The following is a 20,566-nucleotide window of genomic DNA, read 5'->3' as shown; positions in this document are numbered from 1 at the left end:
TTTAAGTAAATTACATTTAATCATATTATTTTTATTCTAAATAAATTTATTCTTTTATAATTTTACACTAAGTTATAAGTTAATATAAAAATATAAAAAAATTATTTAGAATGAAAGTAATGTGATTAAGTGTAATTACTTAGATGTGATTAAAAAATAATTGAATATTATATACAGTAAAAAATTGATATTATTGAAAGATAAAATTAAAATTTATTTTTGTGTATCGTTTTTGTCCCCAACGTTTTCGTTCTATTTAAGTTGTTAACGGCATTGAGCCAAATTTAAAACATTAGTGACTTAAATAAGACGATTAAAACGTTAAAGACAACTTTATGACTTATCACAAACATTAAAGATAGAAATTATATTTTACTCTTTTTTATATTTACTTTTAAGTAATTTAAACAAAAAATTAAAAATGAATAAAATAAGACTCCTTTTATACGCTTAAATTTTAAATATAATTAAGTCTTACGTTTTTTTTATTTTTAAATACTTTAGACAAAAAAAAATAAAAAATATAAAATAATATTTTTTGTATGTATTTAAATGTTAAATTCCACTTTTTTCTATTTTCATTCTTAAGTAATTTAGATAAACAAAATTCACATTAAAGAATCTCGAACAAAATAATGACAATGCTAATTTCTTAAGGGTAAGATCGTACTTTTAAGTAACATGTGAAGTTGGTATGGAATGGAATCCACCCTTTCCTCTAATCAATAATTCACCTCTGAATCAGCTTCAAGCCTTCAACAGTGTCGCTTCTATCTCTGAAATGATAAAGCTGGCATGCATATAATATTTTTAACGTATAACAATGCTCTGAAATTTCTTGTTGGCCACAATGCTATAAAGAAGAATAAAATGATAGGACCACTAAGCATAGTACATGGAATAATGTCACTGGACTCCAAAATAAGACAGAAAATAATATAATGGTTTTTATGGTTATAAGTAAGGCGACTATTTATATAAAAATATTTTTAATTAAAGATAATAGTTTAGATTTAATATATATTATATGAATTATTTAATAATTTTCAATTCATTTTCACGTAAAAAAAATCTTCATGTGAGTAATCACTTGATAAATAATGCTGTTTCCACTGCCATGTACAATAAATGCGAGTCAAAACTTAAAAGTAGGTAGAATCTAATTAATCTATGTATTCTCTTTTCCAAAGAGGTTCACTTTTCTATGTGTAGGAATCAGTAAATCTATATGACTATATTTACTATTTAGTCAATAAATGCTGGTGTGTTTGATAAATGTGTTGAAAATAAGAGAAGTGTATTTGAATCTTTGTAAACATTTTATTTTTATTTTTGTTAATTTTTTATTTTTTTGAATACAGAAGTGATTCTGCTTTTGAATATCACGTTTATATGAAATTAAAATTTGTTGTTTCTGCATGTATAATTGTATATTGATGGTTACTGTTAAAAAATTAAATAATTTTTTTATTCATTTTACTCTTTATTTTATTCTATAAAAAAATACTAGTAATTATTATCTTTATGGCTTCACAGTAATTTTTTTAATTTTTCGTTTTAACTTTTTTTTTCATCAAAATATTTTAGATTTATTTCAATCACGGACAAGATTAATATTTTAATATTTTATTATTTTTAGTATTTTCTTTAGTATTTTAATTTTTATATTTTTTGTTCATATGATATATATTATTAGTTTTATGAAACTTTTATTGTTTCTCATCTGTATGAGTTTTTTTTCTATTTTTTGATGTACTGTATATTTGTTTTGTATAAAAAATTTAATTTTTATTTGTTTCTGTAAAATTTATAATTGTAATTATTATATACTATATTTATTATTAAAATTTTGTAAATGAAAAATTATTTATAAGTAACAATAGAATCATAAATAATAAAAATTTATAATTTAAAATAATACTAAATTAAAAGAGCACTGGTAATACTAAAAAAATTAGATAATATTTTTTTTGTTTGACGTTATAAAATTTATAATACTCTCTTTCATATTTTTATTTTTTATTGTATTTATTTTATTTATATAATAAATAATTTTTATATTATTTTTGTTAGTATTCTGATTTTTCATGTATATTATTATTATTATTTTGCCATTCTTATTGTTTGTTTGTTCATATTAATTTTTTTTCATTTACTGTTATTTATTTTAAATATTTTTGTTTTGGTTGAAATTTTTTATTTTTTATTCAATTTTGTAAAATTTATAATTATAATACTCGTATATTATATTTTATTATAATTTTTTATAATATAGATTATGATCTTATTTAAAAAGATAAATTAAATAAAAAATTATTCATAACTAATAAAATATATTTTGTTAATTTTTATATGTTATTTTAATATAGTAAATAAATATTAGTTTTATTATAAAATTAATTAATAAAATTTATTTAAGTATTTAAATTAAGATGATAAAATAGTATAAAAAATATTTAAATTGATGTCTGTTTTAATAATTTTTTATTTAAAAATAATTTACAGTAAATCCTAACCTTTCATTTTGAGTATAGTCTTTATAAGTTTAATTTTTTCTACATAAGAGTGATGGTTAAGATTTAACATCTGTAACATGCATTATTAGCATTTCTTATGTCATATGTATTATTAGATTGAACCGATTGTTATCGAATTTTACTTAAGAGATTTGTTATATATACAAGTTTTTTGAATTTACAAGTTATATAAGTCTAACGTATTTATTATGACACATTATTCCTCTTATTCCTCAATCAAAATACAAATTGTATTCAAGCGACAACTAAAATAAATTACGATTCTGAAGACACGTTCCAACTTCTCACGAATAGAAGAAGAAATTAAGAAGAAAAGATACAAATTTTCATAAAAAATCACCAGAAAAAAAGAGAAGAAACATTATTTAAGTTTTACTGTTCTTTCTTATCCTTAACCAGCAAAACATTAAAAGATTTCAAGAAGAAATATACTATCTTCCCCATGTTTTGGGTGTATTTCTTAAATCCTTTAGGTGTATTTCTGTAATTCTTTAGATGTATTTCTGTAATCGTTTGGGTGTATTTTTGTAATCCTTTCTATAACCGTTTATGTGTATTTCTGTAATCGTTTGGGTGCATTTCTGAAGTTTCATTATTTTCAAAACAATTTCAAAGTTTGATTTCAGAAATTATGAAAATCGAAAAAAAAAACGAAACAAGAAGGAGATCCAACAAATTTTGTAAAAAATTCAAAAAAAGAAATACAATCTTTTAAAAAATAGAAGTTATATATTTACGTGTTAATTGATTTGAATTAATTTAAAAGTCTGTTAAGGAGGCATGTAACATAAACAACGCATTTAGTGATTTTCGTTCTCTTCAAACTTATAAAATTTGTAAGCGCAAAATACTTATATGTAGAGATTAATCCTTCACTTAATTTGATCGATTTTCACTTATTTTAACTAGTTTTTATTTATTTTCAAGTTAAAACGGTCTCAAAATTTGATTAGACCAGAGATTCAATTCAATTTTGATCATTATAATCTGAAGACTTGAGTTGGCATACACTAGATTTAGCAAATCCCCACAATATTTCTTAGGTAATGTCAATTAAATGGTACCAAAACATTTATATCACGAACTAAAATAACTAATATTTAAAAACGTTAAGAAACAACAAAAGAATATCATATTTTTTTAAAAAGTGACTAACTCTTTTTTTATAAAATTTTTACTATATATTTTGTCGATCTTTATAATTTTATTAAATTTTTAATTAGATTTATATATTTTTTTAATTGAATTTTATATCATATTAGATTTTGTAATTAAGTATTTTTTTTTATCAAAGATAGAAGACTCGAATCCGCAACCTCTTAATTGAGTATGAAGCGACTATGCCATTTAAGTTATAATTCATTAGAATTAACAAAATATTCTATTAAACTATACAAAATATTCAATTAAATGTTACGCATATTTATTATATTCTCTTAATTTTAATGTTTTTGTCACGACAGAAACTTAATTACAAAATCTGATATAATATAAGAACTCAATTAAAAAAATATAAGAATCTGATTGAAAATTTAATAAATGAATAAATATAAGGACTGATAGAGTAATTAAACCTTTAACAAACTACCTATGGGTCTAATTTGAATTTTTGACTACCAATTTAATACTTTATCCTATTTATAATCTATTATCTATTATCTATTATAATATATAAAAAAAACCCAAAATGACAAATAAGTTTTTACGTTTCATATAAAATTGTGATGTCATCTATGTAATAACACAAAAAATATATATATATTTTAAAACACGTTTATACAACTATAAAAAATAATATTTATATAATTAATCTAGTATTAATATCATACTTTTATATATTAAATTATCTAATTATAAAAAAACATAGTATAAAATTGTTAATTTATATCAATGATCTAAATTCTAATAAAATATATTTTTTTTAAATAATAAATTTTATTTCACGAAAATTTATCTATCAATTTAATTTAATATTAATAACTTCATTCTTGTATTATAGTATTAAGTTTATTAAACATATGTATTAAAGGATAAACTCTTTTAAATATTAAAATATATAATTTAATTTAATTTTATTTAAATTTAATATTAATTTTTAAGATTTTTTTAATAAATATTTTTTTTATATAAAAATTAATTTCGTGGAACCCATGCGAGTTCAATCTAGTTATTAGCACAAACACGTAAAGTGAATGTGTTTATGAAAAAAAGAGAGGATTGAAGGCAAGAAAATGCTCACAAAGAATTCCATTTTAGAGGCCTTTTGTGAGAAAATTCTTGAAGAAACGGATCAGAGGAAACATGCATTAAATTCCGGTGTCAAAAGGAATTTATGAAAGAGTCAAAAAAAATAGAGGAAACCTGCACTAAAGTCCGCTGTCAAAAAGAACTTAGTCAAAAAAGATGACGCTGGTTATTTATTGTTATTTATTGTTATTTATTAAGGGTAGATAGTAATTTAAGTAACCTTAAAAACTGGGATGAAATAAGATTTTTCTTGAAACAAATAAAAAGAAAAGTAAAAATTTAGGTACAATCATGTGAAGTTAATAGTTAAAAATTGTTAAATAATTTGATTGATTTGACTAAATTTTTATCTAACAACTTTTTATTATTTCACATGAAGTCCACTGCACTTGAGTTTTTATCATAAAAAAATATTATTTTTAAAAATAAATTATTTTAGTTTTAATTTTTTGAATACATATTTTTTAGAATGAGTTTGCCGCACCCATATGTGAATTTCTATGACTGTAATTTTATAAAAATTGTGGTATCCCAACAAACTTCACCGAAAAATACACGTACAACAAGCATAATTGTTTTAACGTTGACGACAATAACGATCATTACGTCATCTTCAAAAAATAAACAGGTAAATAAAAATAAACTATAAATATTTTTTATATTATAAATTAAAAAATAATTATTTCAACAAAAAAAAAACTTATTCTAATGTGCTTCTATGTACATTTTTTAATTTAGATGTGGCAGAAGAACGGTGTAAAACGCATATATAAAATGTATAGGTACTTTACATAACTGTGGTGTCAGAAGTAAAAATTGGATTGTCAAATTTTTGAGTATACAAATCGCACCATTCGATTTATATTTAACTAAAAAAAATTGAAGTACACAAATCGAAGTTTACCAAAATTTAAATTTCCTCTTCCAAACTAATCGAACTGTTCGATTAGTAAGCTTAATTTTTTTTACAAAAAAATCGGATGGTCCGATTTTTTCATCCTCAAAAAAAATTGTTTTCACATTTTTGTCTAACACCCACATTTTTCACAATAATGCACGGCTACAAGCAAAATAAATAACTTCATGAAATAAATAAATAAATAAATAAATCTTCTATCTATCCATTCATCTATCTATTTTTATTATAGAAAAACCAGAGAGACCGGATAATGGGCAGAGAAATAAATTATTTATATTATATAGTGTATTTTAATAAATATTATATTAAAAATATGTTAGAGAACATATTATAAATAGATTTTAAATCTATTTATTTTTAAAAAAGATATGCGTCATTTATATTAGAGTTATATAAATTATATTTTCATTTTTTTTTTCATTTTTAGTTTTGCATTCATCGCTACACTTTGTCTTTTCTTATGTTTTTTTGTTTGTAAATAAAGATGTTATATTAAATTTAAGAAATCTTTTACAATTAGTATGAGAGATTAAGAAATGAAGAATAGTAAAAATCTTAATATGTATAAGTTGTAAAATTTGAATATTTGTAACTGAAATTTTTTATAATTATTATTATGACATTTTTAATGTATGTTTATTGCCTTTAATTAGTATTTGATGTTTCAATTGAATAATAATAAATCAAAGTTTTTTGTTTTAATTTTTTTAAAATATTTTATTTTATTCAATAGTGATTGATTGATTTTCATCTTTTACCAAGTCAAATGATAGAAGATAATACAGAATAATATGAGAATGTAACAATTAAGTTGTAGAAAAAAGTGTATAGATTATTATTATTATTATGACTGAATGAAATTGAAAAAAGATGGAAGAGAGAGTGTCAAAGATAATTCCCTTTTCGAGTCAGATATAAACTCCAGGAGTACCTCGAGAGTACGTATCAAAAATACCTCCCGTAACGGAAATGATTCTTCTTCTTTATAAAACCCCTCTAACTAATTCTCCAGCTCAGCCTTAAAAAATAATCCTCTGTTTTGCACCCTATTTCTCATTTACTAACAAAATCTTTCATCCATTACAATCGGCACCTCAACACCCAGAGGTTGAATCAATTCAGGCTCCGATTCCTTCAAGATCTCGTGCATTTCTTCCTCTCCAATCAATAAATAACAAGAAATTTTATATTTATGTCTTGATGACCACTTTTCCTCACAATAGTAATAGAGACCTTTGTCTCTCTTCATCTTAATTTCAGCTGCTGAAATTTCTTAAAAGGGGGGTGTATTGATATGAGGTTTCTAGTATTAGTGTTTGGCTGTGTGTGGGAGAAAGAAATGGGAATAAGGTTGGATGACTTGTTTGTCGAGAATCGATTTAGGGAGGAATTAATGAGGCTAGTTTGGATAGGTTTAGTACAGTGTGACTGATAGATTTCAGATTTGAATTGGTTGCATACTTCTGTTCATATATCTTTGTTAATGAAACGGCATGAATATATGATGTCGGTTTAGCTAACAATAATTTGCATTTTAGGTACTCTTGAAGGCCAGCAATAAATAATGACACCACCCAGTGCTCACTGAGTCCAGTAACCTGATTGGTAAGATTTTCAAATTGTCCTTATATTCTGTTACGGTACTTGTTTACTTCAACTCTTTGAGAGCAGCCTTGGAGTCATAGTACTAGTTCCGTCCAAACCTAACAAGTAATGCATCCAAAAAAGACTTCCAAGTATATGCAATGTTATTATTAACCCCCCAACGATACCAGGCATAAGCAGTTCCAGACAAATGGAAGAAAATCATTTTCAGTCTCATCTCCTCAGGTACCACAAACTGTTCAAAATACTTTCACTTTAAAAACCTATTCATCTACATTACTATCACCATAAAAAATGGGTAAATCAACTTTTGTACTTCTAGATTGGTAAAATTGTTGTTGATGTCGAGGATGTGAAGAGCCTTCATCACCGACTGGTGTTACTTGCTTCAGTTTTAGTGCTTCCGACAGCATGCTTCGGATTTCTCTCACTGAGTCCTCCAGTCCGTCCATACGCGATGCCGTCATGGAGACGTGACTTGCAACCTCCACGTGATTCCGTTGCAGAGCGGCAATTTCTTGCTGCCAGAGTTCATCGGAAGCCATGCTTCCTCTCAGCGAGAGTACCAAATGATAGATTGATTGAAAAAAAAAAAAGATGACGTTAACTTTTATATATTATAAATTAATAAAGAAAAGATGATTTAAATGCATTATAAAAAAAATGATATTAATTTTTATATATTATAAATTGATTAATTGATTCTTTTGGAGAATGTAAAGTTGTACTCTCAATATAATGATGTATTCTTGAAAAATATATTCAATAAATTGAGCAGTGCAATGATATAGTAGAAGTAGAACGATTGAAGCTTGATTCACAAATTAAGAGATCAAATTATGAAACATTGACATCAAATTATATATTTTTTATTTTGCTTATTCAGGGTACTCAATCTCATAGATAAAGAATTAATTGGTTGTAGATCTAAATTTAATTTAAAGACCAACTTGATAGATTAATAAATTATTGCATGCACAGTATAAAATTTAAACTCTCAGTATTTATTTAAGTGGACAAATGAGTTGACCACTCGAATAATCTAAATGTGTTATGGATACCACTCGAAAAGGGTAAATTGCAAAATTTTTTTCTGAAATAAACAACAAAAATATTATTTTTTAAAAAAAATTATTTTAACTTTAAATATCAGAATATGTTTTTTTTTTTAATTTTAGACAAGTTTGTCGCAGTTCCCAATATTAATAGAGTTTGTCCCACTTCGACGAATTTTATATAAATTTTTAAACTTTACAATGATCTATGACAACTAACTATTATTATTGTTTTCAGGATACATAATATATAAGAATACACATAAATAAGTCGTTTTTTTGAGAAATAGTATTTTTTTTGAAGAGGTTTTGAGATTATAATCTTAAAGAAAAGGACTGGTTTGGATGTCATGGATGGTGTGCGAGAAACTGAGAATGTAATTATTTTGTTTTATTCTTTGGAGAATGTAAAGTTGTACTCTCAATATAATGATGTGTTCTTGAAAAATATATTCAATACATTGAGCAGTGCAATGATATAGTAGAAGTAGAACTGTTGAAGCTTGATTCACAAATTGAGAAATCAAATCATAAAACATTGACACCAAATTATATTTTTTTGTTTCGTTTATAGATAAAATATTGATCCGTGGCAGGACAAGTTCGAAAGATTAATAAATTGTTGCATGCACAATATAAAATTTAAACTCTTAATATTTATTTAAGTGGACGAATGAATTAACTACTTTATCAATTTAAATGTGTTATGAACACCAAATTATTGATGAGAAAAAAGGACAAATTAAAATTTTTTTTTCCAAAATAATTAAAAAAAACACTATTTTCAAAAAAATTATTAAACTTTAAATATTAGGATACGTTTTTTTTTTCAATTTTAAGCAAATTTGCCGCAATTTTCAAATGAACTCTATAATATTAATAGAGTTTATCCCACCTAAACGAATTTCATATAAATTATGAAGTTCATCGCATTTTCTTGCCAATTTTATTTTGAATTCTTAAAAAATAATTGGTTGACTCAAATTTTTAAATTTTACAACAGTCAATAGTAATTATTGTTATTATCATCTCTAAAATACATACTACCTAATACACAAGAATATACAAAAATAAATCATTTCTTTGAAAAACAATAATTTTTTAATTTATAATATAATTTTTTATTAAATATGATTTATTCTTGTAATATCTATATATTTTTTACCGTATACTTTTATATACTCTTATGTATTTTTTTAATATAATTTTAAAAAGAATTTAGATAAAGTTCATCGGAATGGAACGAATTCTATCATACTTTTATATACTCTTATGTATTTTTTTAATATAATTTTAAAAAGAATTTAGATAAAGTTCATCGGAATGGAACGAATTCTATCAAATTATAGAATTTTGCGGGTGGGTGCGGGGAACACATTCTTAAAAAAATGTATTCGGAAAATTGAAATTAAAATAATTGATTTTTTATTTATTTTAGAAAAAATTCTATTGCATCAGCTTTTATGGTTATTTAAATTACTATCCTACCCTTAATACATAACCAACGTCATATTTTATTTTTTGGCTCTTTCATAAGATGTCTTCCTGACAACAGAATTTAGTGCATGGTTTCCTTTATGAGCATTTTCTTGCCTTCATTCACCTCTTTCTTTCATAAATACATTTACTTTCCGTGTTTGTGCTAGTCTAGATTAAACCCCCCGCGGATCCACTTCACTCTCACATTTTCTGGTTCAATTCCATTACAACTCTCTCTCTCTCACTGCATTTCAACACGCCATTTTCCACATTCTTTCGCCACACAACAAATTAAGGTAATCACTTTTCAAGTCTCTTTCCTTACGTGAAGCATGTGATTAGTGCATTTCTCTGTGTGTTTTTCAACTTCCAGTGTTCTCTGTGATCGTGGTGAGAGAAGAAGCTTCTTGATCTTTTATGCGATTTTATTTTATAAAAAAAAAAGAAAGTAAAAAAAAACCGTTTTGAACTGAACCTAGCTAATAGTAGCTCTGGCGATTGAATCATGTTTAATGATATCTTGGTGTTCTTTTAAGTTATGTATTTTTAATTTTTATGTTACTTCGATTTCATGATCCCAAATCCAGAATCTGTATTGGTTGTACATACTCCTCTCTTGAAAATCCACTTCACTCTTTCATAAGATTGAGCCATTTTCTGCTGCAAGATGTCATGTATACCATAGATCCCTGAATAAGGTGATGATTCTAGATATATAATTATGACCGTAATAATGTGTGTACATATTGAAATTTGCCTAATATTTTGTAATTACTATGCTGTCTTCTTCTTTTCCCCAGTTCCATTCCTTCATTAAGTGTTATTCTGTGCTAAGGATGTTACTTCCATTAACCACTTTCTTTCAATTTTTTTCTGATTCAATTATTGTCTCACGTATTGCTAGAAGGCTGAAGTACCAATAATTCACCAGCTTAAGGGACCCAGCCATCATTCTTTAAGTGCAATAACTCAGTTGAACAGCTATAAGGTAATATTTCATGGTCAAGGGGTTGTGTGCTTGATCTTCTTGTCCCTCTGATTTGTGATTGTGTTATGTGATGAAAAGTAAATTTTGTATGTCTTTCAAGGAACGACTCTTAGTTGAAAATTTTGACATCTTATTTTATAATCATCAATATGGAACAAGTAAACCTTAACATTTATTGCATAATTGCATGCTAATTTTTTCCTTCTTTTTTTTTTTTTTTTGAATTGGTTAAAGTCACACAGCACATTATATCATGCTATCTTATTTCCAATAGTTGTGTTGTAATGTGTTTCCTTCCCTTTGGTGTTGGATTATTGCACATTGTACTGTTGCAATCCGGAAATGCAATCCAGTGGGCCTGAATCAGCAAGATCCGTCACAAACCGGGTCCAGTCCTAGTAAAACAAAATAATTATCTCAGTTTCTCACACACCATCCATGACATCCAAACCAGTCCGTTTCTTCAAGGTTATAATCTCACAATCTCTTCAACAAGGGATACTTGTAAGAATATTTATTCGTACCTAAGCAGCATCTTATTTTTTTTTTCTTCATTTATTAATTCGAAGTGTTTGACTATGCATGCTAACATTGATTAAGTTCTTTGCAGAAACTCCCAAAGAATTTCAGTAGAAAATATGGTGCTTCTTTACCAAAGCCTGTGTTTCTCAAGCCTCCAAATGGAACTGAATGGAAAGTAGATTGGACTATGCATGATGCTGATGTTGTGTTTGAAAATGGTTGGAAAGAGTTTGTTACATATTACTCTATAGATCATGGGCATGTGTTGAAGTTTGAATATAATGGAAATTCCAAATTGGGGGTTCAAATTTGTGACAAGAGTGGCCTTGAAATAAAGTATCCTTTCAATGTTAATCAACAAGAAAAGGTTAACATTATTGAGATCAGTGATGAAGAAGTTCAAGCGTTCGATGAAATGCCTCAACGACAAAACAATAGAAGGAAATCACCAAAGTCTCAGCTTAACCAAAGGAATGGTAATCAGTCTCAAGGGACAAGTTTTTTGAAGTCAACATCAACATCCATTGAAAAAGAATTAGATGGTGGTATGCATTTTCATCTTCTATTTTTCGGATGGTCAAATATGCATTAACATAAACATGTTGTTCAATTCTTGTTGGTCTTCCTATTCCATTCAAAGAACTTCCTTCTTCTTTCCAAAACTTGTTCTGCAACGTAATGGTTTGTACTTTCATTTCTTAAAAACAGATGAAGAAGATAAAAGTAAGGATGGCATTTCCATTAAAGGTAAATCAATTTCTTATCTAATATTGAAATCAGGAGAAAGCAAACAGATAATTTAAATATATTAGTAAGAATTGTTGCTTAGAAGTTCATTAGCTGTTTCAAAAGTAAAAAAGAGGATTAATGCTATGTAGATACTTGGTAAAAAAGAATTGTTGCTTAGAATTGTTGCGCCGTACATCACCTAATTGGTAAATTCATATAACTATGTAGATACTTGTATGGACCATAGTGTTTAGATAAATCTGAATTAAAAAATGCTACTGATTGTGTTATTAAGCTATGTGGATTTGTTGGGATGCTACAGATAGAAAGGAAACTCAAACAACTTCAAAGGTTAAAAGTCCCCTCGCTGAAACAAGTGGTACTCTGAAGGAAGCTGAGAAATTCACCTCAAAAAATCCGTTTTTCATCATAAATGTAACGAAAAAATTTCTGGACCAAAGCAGACCGGTAAGATGGTGTTAATATCAAGTAATAAAACAGATACTCCCTCTGTTTCAAAATAAGTTGCATTCAATTTTCGATTCATTGAAAAAGTAATGTATTTGGATAAAGGGTTTGTCTAGATATATTAATTTTTCAATGAACAAAAAAGTGAAAAGACACTTATTTTGAAACAGAAGGAGTATATTACTACAGCTGTGAGTTTATTACATGTCATAAGTTGGTTATCTATAAAGAAAATGTAACTTTGATGCAGAATGTACCAATTGACTTTGTCAAAAAGTACCTCAAGCAAAAGCAGTATGCCATGGTAAGGTTTAGAAATAAATTGTGGCCTTTGAAGTTGCTGCCTTATGTAACAAAAAAGGAATCAATCCGGTTGTCCACTGGTTGGAACTTGTTTGCTAAAGCAAGTGAATTGCAAGCTGGAGATGTTTGCATCTTTGAGCTGATCGACATGAAAAATTCAGAGTTTGATGTTCACTTCTTTAGATCTCACTCCTAAGCAATCCATTTGGGACTCTGCTAGTGTGTTAGTTTTCTTAACTTTCTGAATAGGTATCACTTTTTTTTTCCAATGTAATCTGCAAAACCTCTGAGGACTTATATCATCATCATGTAATAATCTTCCTGTTACATGTCATTGGCTGCATTTTTTTACCTTTCATGTTAAAGATTTGATGAATGTGAATATCAGCATTTGAGTCATTCAATTTAAATCACACGCTTTTAAGTGAAGGGTTTAGCAACAATTTATATAGGAACCGGAAAAAGGGAACAAATCTGTTTGAATGAAATTAGCTTTTCCTTATATTTGCTGAACAAACACTGCTAATCAGTAATCTGGGAAGGGATATCAAAAGAAAGGGTAGGGTAGTAATTTCAACAGTTGAAAAGAAGGACGCAATTTTACTATAGTGTCCTTAAAATGTGAGAATCACAGTTACTGTATGAGAATCTAACGTCTAAGATTTAACAAGCTTCACTTCACGAGTGTCCATGTTGTACTTCTGAGTTCTGAGCATGTTTTAACAGTGTCCTTTTTGGTATATCACTTTTATTTACAGTTTTTTTTTAAATAAAAAACTATATATTTACCATTTTATACAAAAATACTGGCTAGGTGGATGTCAAATTTTTAAATAACTTCTTATGGAATAACCAATCAATAATATATCCAATTTTCAAACTCATTCCAAAAATACAAGTAATGAATAAAACTAAAATGTTTTAGTTATAGGTTTGGAAATATTTGAACTTATATCTAGATAAATTTTTTATAGAAATTAAAATTAAGTTTTTTAGAAATGCATGAAATAAAATTAACTTTATTTATTCAGATTAGTGAATTAATATGCCTAAACGGATAAACCCTATAAAGACAAACCCTTTTGGTTGTAAAAGATTATTTGATATATAAGTTTTGGAATTTTATGTTACTTTGTACAACTAAAAATATTATTGGAGAAAAGAAACTATTGTCAAAAGTGGAGTTATTAGAAAAGAAGAACATATAATTATTTATTTAACTAAAAGGTAATTTGTAATTACACTTACACCCTTAAGTTCACTTTGTTAAAAGTAGGGGGGAAAAAGATATATTTATGTTCATGCATGCATTGAAACTAGCGTTGACTACAATGACTGTCGTGGGTTTTGTCGTTTACTGTTGATAAGACTTGAAATGGGTTATATTGGTAATTTCAAATTTGGAATATTCACCAAATCACCATTCAGTAATCAGCATGACTCCACTTTTTCTCCTCATAAATGAGAACCAAATAAACTAAAATAAAATTGTTTATAAGAGTGAAACAAGAATTTTACAGATATTATTTTTAATATGGAGATAAAAATGGTGATTTAGTTGAATATAGATATTTGAAATGTATTACAATATTGTGAATATATAAGAAAAGTATTCAATATGTATTTTTAATATCCAACACGCAAGATGCGTGTTACCAAGATGATGATACATGTTGTATTGTTAGAGTGATGACACGAGTTCAACATACATTCTGTGGGTGTTGCAACAACGTGTAACACGCATACTTTTTATCTACAAAATTTACCTGTAATAATACCAAATAATTTTATTTTTAATAAAAATATCAATATTTTTTTATATAAAAAAAATTAGCCAAAATTTTACGCTGTTTGTCAATGAAAAAAAATCTTTAGAATATTTTTTAATTTAATATATTAAATTATATAAATAATTATGACATTTAATTAATTAATAAAATAAAAATTATGTTATGTATATATTAATATCAGTCATCAAAATTAATTATTAATACAAAATAAATATTAAAATATAAATATACATTAAAAATAAATTAAATTACATATTAATAATTAATTTAGTAGTTAATTTTAATATATAAATAATATTTTTTATAAAATAATTAATGCATATTAATTTAGAAAGAATCTAATATAATTGGTGGAAACCCAGGTGCAGTCGATTTCACGTGAAGTTGATAACTGAGAGCCGTTAGATGATTTGACTGATTTAACTAAATTTTCATCTAATGGCTCTCGACTATCAACTTCACGTGAAATCGACTACACCTGAATTTTCACCAATATAATTTATGCAAAAATATTATTTTTATATTAAAATTAATTACAAAAATTAATTACTATATATTTATATATAAATATATATTATTTAATTTATTTTTAATATATTTTTTATATTAAAATTTAATTTAATAGTTGAATTTGGTGTACCAATATAATGGTTGAATTTAATTATTGGTTTTGACTAATCTAAACAGTGTCCATACTTCACTACAACATTGGTGAGCCTGAAAAGCTTAGGAAAATGAATGAGGAAGATCAAGCCACACCACCATCCATGAATAATTCCAATGCAGTCCTTTTCTTCAAGATCATACTTTCAACAACTCTTGAAGATGGAAAACTTGTAAGCATTCTTAATTAGCTCAGCATCTTCAATTTTCTTTAGGGTTTTCAGTATCTGGAAGAAACTCTTGCCAATGAACAGGACAGTTACAAACTCACACAAATGTTTACTATATAGCTACTTTTGTTATTTAAAATCCTAATTGTTGTAAATTATTTGGGTTGAACATGATTTTGATGTGCATTAGTAGAAGATTAATATAGTGGGTATTTCTGTTAAAGTTATTAGTACAATTTTGAAGTGTGTTTGATAATTCCACATCATTTATTAGTTCAATTTATATCTTGCATTTGCATGCATTGTTCTGAAACGTGAAAATACACATTATTTTATCCTTTCCAATGCTTTGAACTTGTTTTGATATAGTAGCTAATGACTTAGTTAAATTATATCAGTGATTAAGTTTTCAATTTTCTGTTATGAATATTTGCAGAAGATCCCAACCAGTTTCACTAGGAAATATGGTGATGGCCTATCAAACCCAGTGTTTCTTAAGCCTCCGGACGGAACCGAATGGAAAGTAGAATGGACTAAGCATGATGATGGGATTTTTCTTGAACATGGTTGGAATGAGTTTGCTATGTATTACTCTCTAGATCATGGGCATTTGCTGTTTTTTGAGTACAAAAACACTTCTCAATTTGAGGTACAAATATGTGAAGTGAGTGGCCTTGAAATAGATTATCCTTTCCATGTCATTCAACAAGAAAATGAAAACATTGAACAGATCAATCATGAGGCAGATCAAGTGTTCGATGATATGCCTCAAAGCCAAAACAATAGAATGAAATCACCAATGTCTTATCCTCAACCATCAAACACAACTAGAGAAGTTAGAACAAGCTGCAGTTTGCAAAACTTGCCTCTTATTCACCAAATTAATGGTAATGAGTGTCAAGGAACAAGCTTTGACAAGTCAACATTTGCATCTATTAAGAAAGAATTGGATGGTATGTTTTTCATTTTGTGTATTTAATAGGGATCTTTAGCTGTGTTTGGTAAGTGGATCGATAAAGAAAATATAGAGACAGGAGTAGAGACAACGCAGAAGAGTTATGTTTCTGTCATTGTTCTTTCTGTCCACAAATTTGTTGCAAACATAGAGGACATAATAGTCAAGTTTTCATGACAACAAACCCATGTTCAAATTTTCAGAGGATATAGGTGGTAGCACTCCATGTCCAAGAGTGGAACGGTTAAAGCAAACCTTAAACAAAGCTACAACTTCCAAATCTAAGCAAAACCCCTCTTTCATGGTTATCATGAAACCTTCCTATGCTAACAGTTACTCAATGGTGAGCTTTCTTCATTTTTTGCATCTGTTATGATATTTTTTCACATACATTTTTTGGTCCATAGATTTTCTAACTTCCAAAAGAACCACCAGAATATCCCTTCCAAATTCACAGCAAAATATTTGAAGAAGCAAGCAACAGCCATCCTTGAGGTCCATGATGGGGGGAGAACATGGGCTGTTACTTACAGTTTTGGCAAATTCAGTTCTGGATGGAAGAGATTTGCAAAAGACAATAGTTTGAATGTAGGGGACATTTGTGTTTTTGAGCTCACGAATCCCAAAGACCTTTATTTTAAGGTATCCATAACTCGAATTGAAGAAGAGGAACTTCCGCTATCACAAGGTAATTATTCTAGTTGGTATTTCAGTGAAAGAGTCCCAAATTGTTCTGCTTCTGCATTGTAATGGTTGCTTTTTTATTCTTTATGAACAGTTGAAGGAGACAGAGTCAATTGTTTAGAACCAGCGAAAGTCAATTATGTTGAAAGCAAGAGTGACATTATGATTAAAGGTAAATTCAGGACAAATTTATGCTGTGTGGCCAATTGCAAGCAAGATCTTATTACTCACAAAAACCATAAGTGCCCAATTGTTAAGGGGAAAAAAAGTTTTGACTCTTTATACCATTTGTGCATTTACACAATCTTGTGGATCAATATTATCTCAATTTTTTCATGTAATTGCTGAGGCCTTTAGCATTGATAGTTTGTGACAAGAAGATTCTTTTTTCCCCTGGGGTTGTGACATTAAAAGTATTTCAACTATTTCCATAATTATTGCAAAAACTTCTTTACAAAAAACAATAGTGTAATTAGTTGCTACTGAGTGCATTCTAAAATTATGTGAATTTGTTTGCATGCTGCAGTAAAAAAGGAAACACAAGAAACTTCATTGGCGACTCCTCCCGGCTTTGAGCCAAATGAAGAAGCCCTGAAAGAAGCTAAGAAATTCACCTCAGAAAATCCATTTTTCATGGTCATTATAAAGCCGAGTTTTCTGAGGCAACGCAGACCGGTAAGTTTAACATAATTAAGCAATAAATCAGATACATTATTTATCTCTTAATAATTCTTATCACTCAAGCTTATCATAGGCTATGATCTCATGGTTATACATATAACTTGATGCAGAGTATACCAGCTTTCTTCATCAGAAATTACCTCAAAAAGACTCATATTGTGACATTCAAGTTTGGAGAGACACGGTGGCATATAAAGTTGCTGCGTTACACAAGATACAGAAGTCCAATCACATTATCGAATGGTTGGAGCCTATTTTGTAGAGGAAGTAGATTGAAAGCAGGAGATGTTTGTATCTTTGAGCTAATCAACAAAGAAGATGCAGTGTTTGATGTTCACTTGTTTAGGTGCCACTCTTAGGCAACCTATTTGGAACTACTCTCAATAATCTTGTGAATCTGAAACTACTTTGCACTGCAGTTAGTAAAACTTGAACTCTTAGTGTAATATATTAATGTCTAGAGTGAATTTGACATGTCATGCTACTATGATTTCTAATCGGCTCGAATGAGTTGTTTGAAGATTTCAGTGTAAGCGTTGAAAACAAGACGATCTTTGGCTGCAGTTCTATGCAATTTATTGTACTTGCAAAAATACCTCAAATCTTCTAAAGTGCAGAACCCTATGAACTGACCCAACCAAAGAAACAACCAATTAATGGAGTGTTCCTTCCAGCTTCCAATAACAGGCTTCACACATTTTTCTTGGCCGCAGAATTTGCATGCAATCGGATTCGGGTTCATCCACTCTTTTGGACATCTATTATGCAAGGAATCTCTATGATCCTTCAAGAACTTTCGATGCTCTGCAGCCTTTTGTTTTAAATCAAACTCCATTTCGAATTTTTTGTGACAGCTTCCACATTGAACGTCTCCGGTGATTGTTAAGATCTTGTTTTGGTTGAGATATTGGAGTGTGTGGATTTTCGCCGGACGATCAGTGGCCCATGGAAAGGGAGGAGTGATGACTATGTCGAGGTCGTCGATGACGGCCGGTGCCAGTGGTGGTTGTGGTGGCGATGAAAACTCTGGAACTTGTGAATGATTGGAAGAAGATGAAGGTTCGGTAGGAAAGAGAGAGAGTGTCTGCAATTCTCTGATTTCTTGATGTTGAGGCTCTGGATTGGGAGGAGTAACTGCCGAAAGCTTTGGTTTCACGTTGCGGCGGCGGTAGTTGGTGGAGGCTGATGAAGGTTGATCTTTTCTCTTGTTATCCTTCTTCTCCATTGTTTTGGAATTCTTTGATTGTTCTTGAGTTTTCTATGAATTTTTTTTTTATGGTTTTGAGTTTGATGAAAACTCAGGTACCACTTCAGGTGAAGTTGATAACTGAGAGCGTTATCTGAATTTCTATCTTTGAGTTTTTGGAGAATAAATATGTCTAATTTAAAGTACTTGATTTAAAATTTGAACTTAAAATTTGAATTTTAGAACCGTTTGTAACAACTTTTTAAATTTCAATTTAAAAAGATAAAATGAATGGAATAAGATTAGTTATATTTAGTTATATATGTTATTATTTATACAAAACAGGTCATAGTAATAAATAATACATTAACTAGATAAATTAGATTTATAAGTCATGCCTTAACAATTAAGTTGGTGTATCTTTTGCAAATATAATTTTGTTAGGATGATTATTTAGACCAATTTTATCGTAACCGTAAATTGGTATCTAATTATTTAAAGTTTAATTCAAGTCTACAAAGATAAAAATAGTCAAATAAGTTAATTAATTTGAATTGATTTATCCGTTAGTTCACTTTAAATAGATATCAAGAATTTGAATTCAAATTTAATGAAATTAGATAATTTTATAATTATTAACTAGATAAATTAGATTTATAAGTCATGCCTTAACAATTAAGTTGGTGTATCTTTTGCAAACATAATGGAAATGGATCCTCTCCAGTTTTTTGAACACTTGACAGAATACAGTGTAATCTTTTACCTTTGATTCTCTAAGTGGGACCAGAAATAAATAAGAGAGAGAGAGTGATGAATGGTTAGATTAAACACTGCACATCATCCAGTTTTTTTTTTCACTGGAGAGGATCCATTCCCAAACATAATTTTGTTAGAATGATTATCTAGACCAATTTTATCGTAACTGTAAATTGGTATCTAATTATTTAAAGTTTAAGTCAAGTCTACAAAGATAAAAGTAGTCAAATAAGTTAATTAATTTGAATAGATTTATCCGTTAGTTCACTTTAAATAGATATCAAGAATTTGAATTCAACTTTAATGATATTAGATAATTTTATGACGACAACAAATTTTATGTCTAATTATTATTTAAATATAAATATTAATAGATAAGTTTACTTTTTTATAAAAATTAAAACATGTGTATTTTACGCGCATCATCTCCTAACATTATTATGTCAATTGAGTTTGGGCTTTGGCAAAGAATAATAAATATAGAAATTAAGATATCGTGGAATAACTACTCAATATAACTTTACCAAAAAAAAAAAAAAAAATTACTCAATATAACATCTGCATGCATATTTGGTGCATATATACTACTAGGTAAATGCCACGCGATCCGCATGTTGTTTTACCAAACATATAACATTTAAGTGTATATATATTTGTAAAGAGTAAAAACACATATTTTTAGCACTCATATCATTTTAAAAAAATATAATAAATAAAAAATATAATTCTAATTTTTAATTTAAAATTTATTTTGAAAAATTCCTATGTAATGTATCTTTTAAAAAACAAATTTTATGTAATATTTCACAATGTCAATTTTGAAAAATAA

The 20,566-nt window shown here is 27.5% G+C and overlaps 3 protein-coding genes across 3 annotated transcripts; 2 read left to right on the top strand and 1 right to left on the bottom strand.

The window, feature by feature from the left end:
* Positions 1-10,029: 10,029 nt before the first annotated feature.
* On the top strand, positions 10,030-13,183 carry LOC130957952 (B3 domain-containing transcription factor VRN1-like). Its single transcript, XM_057884815.1, has 7 exons — positions 10,030-10,138; positions 10,747-10,830; positions 11,184-11,334; positions 11,441-11,897; positions 12,061-12,099; positions 12,404-12,549; positions 12,800-13,183. Exons 3-7 carry the CDS (start codon positions 11,269-11,271, stop codon positions 13,046-13,048), a joined length of 957 nt encoding a protein of 318 aa, XP_057740798.1. The 5' UTR covers positions 10,030-10,138; positions 10,747-10,830; positions 11,184-11,268; the 3' UTR covers positions 13,049-13,183.
* A 1,044-nt stretch (positions 13,184-14,227) lies between these two features.
* On the top strand, positions 14,228-18,243 carry LOC130957826 (B3 domain-containing transcription factor VRN1-like). The gene is made up of 8 exons (XM_057884672.1): positions 14,228-14,240; positions 15,330-15,478; positions 15,912-16,428; positions 16,634-16,773; positions 16,866-17,118; positions 17,209-17,286; positions 17,641-17,789; positions 17,906-18,243. The coding sequence occupies exons 1-8, from the start codon at positions 14,228-14,230 to the stop codon at positions 18,152-18,154; spliced, it is 1,548 nt and encodes a 515-aa protein (XP_057740655.1). The 3' UTR covers positions 18,155-18,243.
* A 45-nt stretch (positions 18,244-18,288) lies between these two features.
* LOC130957825 (uncharacterized) lies at positions 18,289-19,020 on the bottom strand. The gene has a single exon (XM_057884671.1). It carries the CDS (start codon positions 19,018-19,020, stop codon positions 18,289-18,291), a length of 732 nt encoding a protein of 243 aa, XP_057740654.1.
* Between the last annotated feature and the right edge of the window lie 1,546 nt (positions 19,021-20,566).

This window comes from Arachis stenosperma, chromosome 10 (assembly GCF_014773155.1).
Source record: "Arachis stenosperma cultivar V10309 chromosome 10, arast.V10309.gnm1.PFL2, whole genome shotgun sequence".
NCBI classification, from domain to species: Eukaryota; Viridiplantae; Streptophyta; class Magnoliopsida; order Fabales; family Fabaceae; genus Arachis; species Arachis stenosperma.
Note: the sequence above shows the minus strand (reverse complement) of the source record. Positions and strands in the feature narration are given on the sequence as shown.